General features: G+C 36.7%; 1 protein-coding gene across 3 annotated transcripts in view; it reads left to right on the top strand.

The window, feature by feature from the left end:
• Positions 1-9,303, top strand: part of IRAK3 (interleukin 1 receptor associated kinase 3) — a 58,730-nt gene that overhangs the window by 15,808 nt on the left and 33,619 nt on the right. For all 3 annotated transcript variants that reach the window (XM_017515842.2, XM_017515841.2, XM_017515843.2), the window contains exons 3-5: positions 4,424-4,488; positions 5,160-5,214; positions 6,451-6,602. In XM_017515842.2, the coding sequence (XP_017371331.1) occupies positions 4,424-4,488; positions 5,160-5,214; positions 6,451-6,602 (272 nt within the window). The remainder of the gene's footprint in view (positions 1-4,423; positions 4,489-5,159; positions 5,215-6,450; positions 6,603-9,303) is intronic.

The raw sequence follows: 9,303 nt of genomic DNA on the forward strand, positions 1-9,303 counted from the left end.
TTTATTTTATTGTATTTTAGGTTTTGGGGTACATGTGAAGAACATGCAAAATTGTTGCATAGGAACACACATGGCAGTGTGATTTGCTGCCTTCCTCCTCATCACCTACATCTGGCATTTCTCCCCCTGCTATCCCCTCCCAGCTCCCCACCCCCCAGGGATATTAGTTTCTAATAGACTTTCACCACGATATTGTTTACATAACTTGGTTAATCACCTTTGTCTTTGCACATGTTTCTTCACTTAGTTTAGTGCAGCAGAATACTTCACTGTGAAGTTGACTGAGCAAGTGACCTTCAGTGAGTCCCTAGGAGCTGTAAATATATTCCTTTTCATTATCTGGGGCTTTCCCAACTACTGAAACCACCCACATCGCTTGTTGTTCACAATATAAACTTAAGCCAGTTTAATAGGACACACAAGTATGTTTTATACTTCAGTGTTCTGGAATAAATTTCAGAGTATATTTTCACACTCTAGGTTGTTTATGCAGCAGAGAATAATTTGGACTGTAGGTAGACAAAAATTCCACATTCTTGGTTGACTCTTAGTCTGTTGCACATGCAACATTGAATTTTTTTTTTGATGTGAGATTAGCTGATTGGTAAAAAGACAATTATTTACTGCCCTAGTACAAAGACATAGGTAAATCTGAGGTGAAGAGGAGGATAGCACCTTACTTCTTTACTAAATAAAATAGCATTATTTAATTGTAATTGATGGAGTTGGTCTTTTTTTTGAATTAAATAATAATTTTGAAAAGGTTGATTATGTAGGTTGTTAAAAGGGAAATGTGATGATTTGTTGGAAGCATATGTGTAGCTTGCTAAACAGGAGCTTCCTGTCATAGTGACTCACTAAATTAGGAGTTGGAGATCCTAACTGAAAATGCATAAAACGATTTAAGTGTTTATGTGCTGCTACCATGGACAGATTTATCAGTTATCTAAATAATCAGTTATTGGCCTCCTTTCCTTGCAAATTTGTTCTGTTTTGTGGAACTATTTTCATTTTAGAGGAATTTGGGACTTTTATATTCCAACCTCCAGGCATCACTTTGTAGATTTGGATTTTCTTAGTCTTATTGAAACGGGCCTTTTATTTCCTTCCAGGTTATTCCTGCGATTCAGGTTGTGCGGCTAGGTGGTTTCTTCACATCAGTAAAGCATTCTCTCAGATCTCAGGACATTACCAAAATTGTTCAAAAGACTAGAATCTCTGTTTATTGTAATTATATTTCTGGTATGCATGTCCTTATGAATCACGTTTTGCATTTATATTTCAATGATCAGCAGTTGTTTTCCAGTTTTGACACAAAATCCACAGCTTTCTACTGGCTTCTTAAGAGAGCCATTTTCAGTCTTTCATTTTATATAACAATGAAGTATTATCTCTCTTTTCACAAACAGCAAAAGAATAATGACTTTTAGTGCCCATACAGCCCCCAGATTTCACATTTTTCTTTACACAAATTCAGTATGTTTGTTATTTCTTCTTCTTGCCTAGTTGCTCTGGCTCAAACCTTTAGTATGTTGAGTAGAAGCAGCAAGACCGGACATCCTTATCTTGTTCCTGATCTTAAGGGGAAAACAGTCCATCTTTCATCATTAGTGATGTTAACTGTTGGCTTTTTATAGATGTCCCTTATCAAATTGAGGACATTTTTTTTCTGTTGGCAGGATTTTTATCATGATAGGGTGTTGGATTTTGTTAGATGCTTTTATGTCGTCTGTTGTTATAAACATGTGGTTTTTGTCCTTCATTCTGTTAATGTGGTATATTACACTGAATGATTTTCAGATATTAAACAAATCCTGGAATCCTGGGATCAATCCCATTTGGTCATTGTATCTAATCCTTACACGCTTCTGGTTTCAGTTTGCCAGTATTTTATTGAGGATTTTTGCATCTATATTTGTAATAGGTGTTGGTCTATTGTTTTCTTGTAATGTCTTTATCTGATATTGGTATCAGAATAATATTGACCTCATGAAATGATTTGGGAATTGTTCTGCCCTTTTCTATTCTGGAAGAGTTTGTGAAGGACTGGTGTTAATCTTCTCTAAATGTTTGGTAGAATTCACTTGTGAATCCATCTGAACCTTGGCTTTTCTTTGTGGGAAGTTTTAAAATACAAATTCAATCTCTTGTTATGAGTCCACATATATTGTTTAGTTTTACTTGAGTTAGTTTCAATAGTTTGTGTCTTCTTAGAAATCTGCCCATATCATCTAAGTTATCTGATTTTTGGCATATGATGGTTCATAATATTCCTTTATAATTCTATTTATTTCTGTGAGGTCAGTATTGATGTCCACTCTTTTGTTCTTGATTTTAGCAATTTGTGTCTTTTCTCTTTCTTGGTCAGTTAAGCTAAAAGATTGTCAATTTTATCGATCTTTTTAAAAAAACAACTTTGGTCCCATTGATTTTTTTCTTTTTAAAAAGTCCTTTATTTTGGCCAGGTACAGTAGCTCACGCCTGTAATCCTAGCACTTTGGGAAGCTGAGGCGGGCAGATTGCCCAGTTCAGGAGTTTCAGACCAGCCTAGGCAACTCAATGAAACCCCGCCTCTACTAAACTACAAAAAATTAGCTGGGTGTGGTGGTGTGCACCTGTAGTCCCAGCTACTTGGGAGGCTGAGGCAGGAGAATTGTTTGAACCCGGAAGGCAGAGGTTGCAGTGAACCGAGATTGCACCATTGCACTCCATCCAGCCTGGGCAACAGAGTGAGACTCTGTCTCCAAAATAAAATAAAATCCTCTATTTCATTTATTTCCACTCTGATCTTAATTATTTCCTTCCTTTTGCTTGCTTCAGTTTAGGTTGTGCTTCTTTTTCTAGTTCCTTAAGGTGAAAGTTTAGTTTACTGATTTGATGCCTTTCTTCTTTTTTAAGGTAGGCATTCACAGCTATAAATTTCCCTTTAAGCATGGCTTTTGCTGCATACCATAACTTTTGGCATATTGTGTTTTCATTTTCATTCATCTCAAGTTATTTAATAATTTCTCTCATGACTTCTTTTTTAACTCATTGGTTATCTATGATTTTGTTGTTTAATTTCCAGATATCTGTGAATTTCCCCAATTTTCTTCTCTTGCTGGTTTCTACTTATATTACAATATGATCAGAAAATATACTTTGTATGATTTCATCCTTACACATGTATTTGAGGTTCATTTAATTGCCTCAGGTCAGGTCTGTTCTGGAGAATGTTCAATGTACACTTGGGAAATATGTGTGTATTTTGTTTTTGGATGGAATGTTCTGTAGATGTCTGTTAAGACTAGTTGGCTTATAGTGTTATTAAGGAAGTTTGTTATTAATTGGTTATGGTTTCTTGCCAGTTTTCTAAGCAAACTAATTTAAGAAACACTAGAAGATAATCTAGAAAGAAGGAAGCTAAAAGATAAAATGAAAGTTTTCTAGTCTGAGCCAGAATGTTAGAAATGACAACAAAATATGGCAGGATTTTAATCTTTTGTAGGAAGCTATATAAATTACCTCAATTCAGACAGCCCTCTACCAGATAGAAGTTATAGTCAACAGTTGGGATGGTTAAGTATTTGTGATTGACACACACACACACACACACACACACACACACACACAGCATCTGTAATACTTTATGGCACAAGATGATATAAAAAAATTAACTGAGGAAGATATAATATCATAATTGTAACATTTAAAAATATATGTGCAGGAAAGCTGGTAACAAAACCAGGTGCTGTGGCTTATGCCTATAATCCCAGGACTTTGGAATTACACTTTGGGCTAAGGCGGGCGGATCTCTTGAGGCCAGGAGTTCGTGACTGGCCTGGCCAACGTGGTGAAACCCCGTCTCTACTAAAAATGCAAAAAAAAATTAGCCGGGCCTGGTGGCAGGTGCCTGTAATCTTGGCCACTTGGGAGGCTGAGGGAGAAGAATCACTTGAACCTAGGAGGCAGAGATTTCGATGAGCCGAGATTGGGCCACTGCACTCCAGCCTGGGTGACAGAGTGAAACTCCATCTGGAAAGAAAAAAAAGATGATAATAATGTTGTTTTTTTAAAAATTCTGTTCTTTGTACTTTAATGTTTTTAATGTCTAACAATAATTTATCGTATTTATTTACTTGTTTATTATTTAATTATTTAAATCATTTCAAGCTATTAATTATTATATTAATAATAAATTAAGGCAACTACTTATGTTTTAAGTGAACAAAAGAGTGTTTGTATAATATTTGTTCATTAGAAAGGTATTTCACAAATATAATACTTCACAAATAATACTTTCACAAGTTTATTTTAAGTATTCCCTGGGAATGAAACTAGAAATGAAGATGGCTATCAAGATATTTATTTTCAGAGTCAGAAAAACATGTTTATTAGGGACATACAATTGTTTTGTATTTACTGTCTCGTATTTCTCTTTCAGGAGCAGTCTTGAGTCCTTCAGAGAAGAGTTATCAGGAAGGTGGATTTCCAGACATATCATTCAAGGTAGAATATGTGTGCATGGAAAATGAGCCTTGAAATTTGTTGCATGTATAATTAGCATAAGGAATGAAATTAACCATCAGAAAACTGCTGAATTTGCAGATACTTTTTAAAACCAGAAATGGTCTGGTTCTCTCATTATTCTTTATTTAGTTGAGGATTTAGGAAATTAGAAATTTATAAATATTTGAAAAATTAAGAGCTTTCTCCTCTCAGAGGAGAAAAAAAGCTCTTAATATATTATGTATATGTATTATGGCAATCTGTCAGAGATGAGACTGAGAATTACTAAGAATGCTGTGATTTATACATTTGTCTTAACTCAGCTTTTAATTTTCCTTTTTTGGTTGGTGTTTTGCATGTTGCTGTTAGTTTTTATTAGAGCAAACTAGCAGTGATCATTTTTATAGCATTAGAAGTAATTTAAAATTGACTCTAACTGACTGTGGCATTGAAACTGGAGTTTTTACTGTGGGTATGAAAGCCTTAAATATATATGACAATGAATGCTATTAAATAAAGTGAAATAACTTTGATTTCTGCTAGCTTTCTCCTAAATTAGGCTGCACTCTGTTGCACTGCATAGTCCCCAGGGAGCTTTGGATTTCTGTTGAGGGGCTGTTCCTTCTAGACTTATGAAATGGAATTACTTTAGTTTGTATTTCTTCTCTTAGGAAACAGCCAATGTCATAGCGGATAATGTTCTTATTCCCGAACATACTGAAAAAGGTAAGAAAAACACAGTTTTTTTCTAACAATTTTTTAAAAAATCATACTTTCATTTAAGTGAATTAAGAGGGAGAAATACACAATAAACACAATAACTGTTTATATTCAGATTCAGTATAAAATTCATAGATATTAAAATAATTTCAATTTGATTGACACTTATAGTTCTAATAGATGACATATTGTTATGTTAAGGCTCCATTGGCTAATGAAGAACGCAATTGTGGTCTCTTCACATAGGGGTATGTTTTAGTTTTTGTTAGTAAAATTTGCTATGTTTGTGTGTCATGGGAAAATATTTCTAAAATTATGTTGAGTTTTATATAGAAATGCTCACAGCAATTGCAGAAATCTTTCAGGATGTTTGCAGAGCAATGCTGAAGGTCAATATGAAAATCCAGTTATTTTCCAAATCAACTTTCCTACTTTATTAGTAGGAAGAATAATTTAGTCCCACCTGGGATCATTCTGATAAATTTTAAAGACTATTTAAGGCTGTGTTGCATAACCTTTGCCACTAGATCTCATGCTTCTTTTGTTGAAAAAAGAACTAGAAAAGTTAGATAAGGCTTTGGCTCTTCAACAATAACGTCTAAATCAAACATGAAGTGTCCTTTGAGAGGATTTTGTTTTAGCTATGGAAACATAGCCAAGATTGGGTTCTGAAGGACATAGCCAAACTTTTCCTTTTCAATTTGTATTTAATTACTCTTCGCATGTTTTCTCCCAATCTCCAGCTTTAAGTGAGTTTTTAAAACCCTAAATCATCTTTCTAATTTACTCTGAGGAAATAAATTAGGCAGTTAGAGGATTTGGCACATGAGAAGTGTTTCTATCAGTCATGCTTGGAGAATATTGCTTAGTCATGTCAAGATTTCCACTTTCATAATTATTCAGTAGTAGGTTCATAGTGGGTCAACAGCAACACATTGGCCAGGAAATTGAAACTTGGAAGAGTTTCTTGCACTAAGCTCTGGCTAATCTCTTTCAAGAGGCAGCAAAATCACAATGCTGCTGTTCTAAGAAATCGTTTGCTCTGTGGGATGGTGGGAACTAGATCCATGTAAATGTGCCGAGAGCACATGGTGGGCTTCGGCTTTGGCTCCTGGGCCTTTCTCTATTGACCTTCTGTTGAACTCTGATTTGTTTTTAATATAGAAGTTTTGGTTATAATGGTGACGTTCATCCTTAAAAAGAGAAAAGATCATTTATCTTTCCCCTACTTTCCTTCCTAAGGAATATTGCTTAAACCTTCCATCAGCTTTCAAAACATCATAGAAGGAACTAGACATTTCCACAAAGACTTCCTAATTGGAGAAGGAGAGATTTTTGAGGTATACAGAGTGGAGATTCAAAACCAAACATATGCTGCCAAATTATTTAAACAGGTTTGTAAAGAATTACCATCACAGGACATCAGTTCCATTTATTTGCTCATCTTTAGTATTAAAATGTATCATTTTTCATCAGTGTTGAAAGGAGTATTCGAAAATAACATTTTATAAGTGGAAATAAGAGATATGATTTCAGGTGACTAGAGAAATGAAGGCCTGTCTTGCAAGAATGTAGAAGTTAAATGCTTCCCATTCCCAGATGTATTGAATGGAAGACTTTTCTAGGCTGGGTGTGGTGGTCCACACCTGTATTCCTAGCACTTTGGGAGGCCAAGTCGGGTGGATCACTGAGGTCAGGAGTTTGAGACCAGCCTGATCAACAGGGTAAAACCCTCTCTCTACTAAAAATACAAAACTTAGCTAGGCGTGGTGGTATGCTCCTATAGTCCAAGCTACTGGGGACGCCGAGGCAGGAGAATCACTTGAGCTCAGGAAGAAGAGGCTGCAGTGAGCCGAGATTATACCACTGCACTCCAGCTTGGGTGACAGAGTGACGCCATCCCCCCACCCCCCACCACCCCAGAAAAAGACTTTTGAAAAGTCTCCTAGGACTTTGCTAAAGAGGGTCAGGTTGTGCCAGTCTGCCCCAGTGTTCCTGGATTTTTAGGATGAGCCAAGTCTTCTCCAGGCAGCTTCACTGGCTAAGCCAATTTGGCATATGCTTTATTAATTGTCTGTTATTACAACTCAGAGAAGAGGCTTTCAAGTAGGAGCAACAAACCAACATGCAGAATAGGAGGTCAGAAGACAGCTGAATGACTACAGTCAGAGAAGCAGAAAGGGAATTACAGGATCAAGCTCAGGAGTCAGTCAGAGACAGGTCCACACACATACACAGAAGAGCTGTTCTTCATTTTCTTCATAGTTGGTCAACAATAAATAAACATTTACCAAACTCTTACATGGACTGGGTGCTAAGCATGTAGAGACGAATAAGTCATAGTTCTGTTCTCAAGGAGTTCATAGTCTCTCTGGGGAAACAGCCAGGTAAACAAAAGATTGAACTGTTGTGAAAGAGGTACTTTAGCAGAAAATTATACAAAAGATCACAGGAGCACATAAAAGATAGCAACTCTCATAGCCATAAAAAAAAAAATGAGTCTTGTCCTTTGCAGGGACATGGATGAAGTTGGAAACCATCATCCTCAGCAAATTAACACAGGAACAGAAAATCAAACTCTGCATGTTCTTACTTATAAGTGGGAGTTGAACAATGAGAACACATGGACACGGAGAGGGGAACATCACACACTAGGACCTGTCAGGGGCATTTTGGGAAAGGGGTGGGAGAGCATTAGGACAAATACCTAATGCATGCAGGACTTAAAACCTAAGTGTTGGATTGATAGGTGGCAGCAAACGACCATGGCACATGTATACCTATGTAAAAAACCTGCATGTTCCGCACATGTATCCCAGAACTTAAAGCAAAATTTAAAAATAAATAAATAAGTAAAAAAGAAAAAAAAAGTTTAATGGACTCACAGTTTCACATGGCTGGGGAGGCCCCACAATCATGGCAGAAGGCAAGAGGTATGTCTTACTTGACGGCAGACAAGAGAGGACTTTTGCAGGGAAACTCCTATTTTTAAAACCATCAGATCTTGTGAGACTTATTCACTATCATGAGAACAGCACCAGAAAGACCCACCCCCATGATTCAGTTGCCTCCCACTGGATCTCTCCCACAACATATAGGAATTGTGGAAGCTACAATTCAAGATGAATTTGGGTGGGGACACAGCCACACTATATCAGAAGTCTATCTGAAATGGTTACATACCTTGTGATTCCAAATATATGACACTTTGGAAAAGGAAGAACAATAGAGACAGTAAAAAGATGGTTTCTGGGTGTTTGGTAAGAGATTGATGAACAGGCAGAGCACAGAAGTTTTTTTGGGCAGTGAAACTGTTCTGCCAGATACTGTAATGGTGAATACATATTATCATGTATTTGTCAGAAACCCATAGAATATACCACACTATGAGTGAACCCTAATGTAAACTGTGTGTATGTGTGGGAACGCCTTACTTTCATTTCAATTTGCAAACCTAAATCTGCTATAAAACATAAAGTCTACTAATTAAAATATATATATATATATAGCAACTCTCTCCACCCAGAGGAGGGATGTGTCTGGCATGCAGAAGAGTATCTGGCCAGAGTAACCTTACTCAGTAAACTGTCTTTGAAAACAAATGGAAAAGTAGATGAAAGGAAGTGACCTTCCAGCTGGATTTTGAAGGGTGAATAGAATTTTGGTAGGCAGTGAAGGAGGGGAAGTACATTCCAAGTGAAACAAATAGCAGTTGCAGGGGCCTGGAGGAGTATGTGTAAAAGTATAGGTCTTACTCATGAATAACATTTCATTCAGCACAGTGGAGTGGGTGTAGGGAAGATAGTGAGAAGAGGGGCTGGAAAGATGTGAAGTCTGTGGGTGATTTTTAAGTAGGAGAGCAAAAGATTTAGATTTGTGTTATTAAAATATGATTCTAGTTTAGATAGTGGACTGGAAGTTGGCAGAAGAATTGGGGGGAAAATGGCAAGAGCTAGACTGGAGGCAGGCCAGGCATGGTGGCTCACACCTGTAATCCCCAGCACTTTGGGAGGCTGAGGTGCTTGGATCACTTGAAGTCAGTAGTTCAAGACCAGACTGACCAACATAGTGAAACCCTGTCTCTACCAAAAAAAA

This window comes from Cebus imitator, unplaced genomic scaffold, assembly GCF_001604975.1.
Source record: "Cebus imitator isolate Cc_AM_T3 unplaced genomic scaffold, Cebus_imitator-1.0 Scaffold562, whole genome shotgun sequence".
NCBI lineage: Eukaryota > Metazoa > Chordata > Mammalia > Primates > Cebidae > Cebus > Cebus imitator.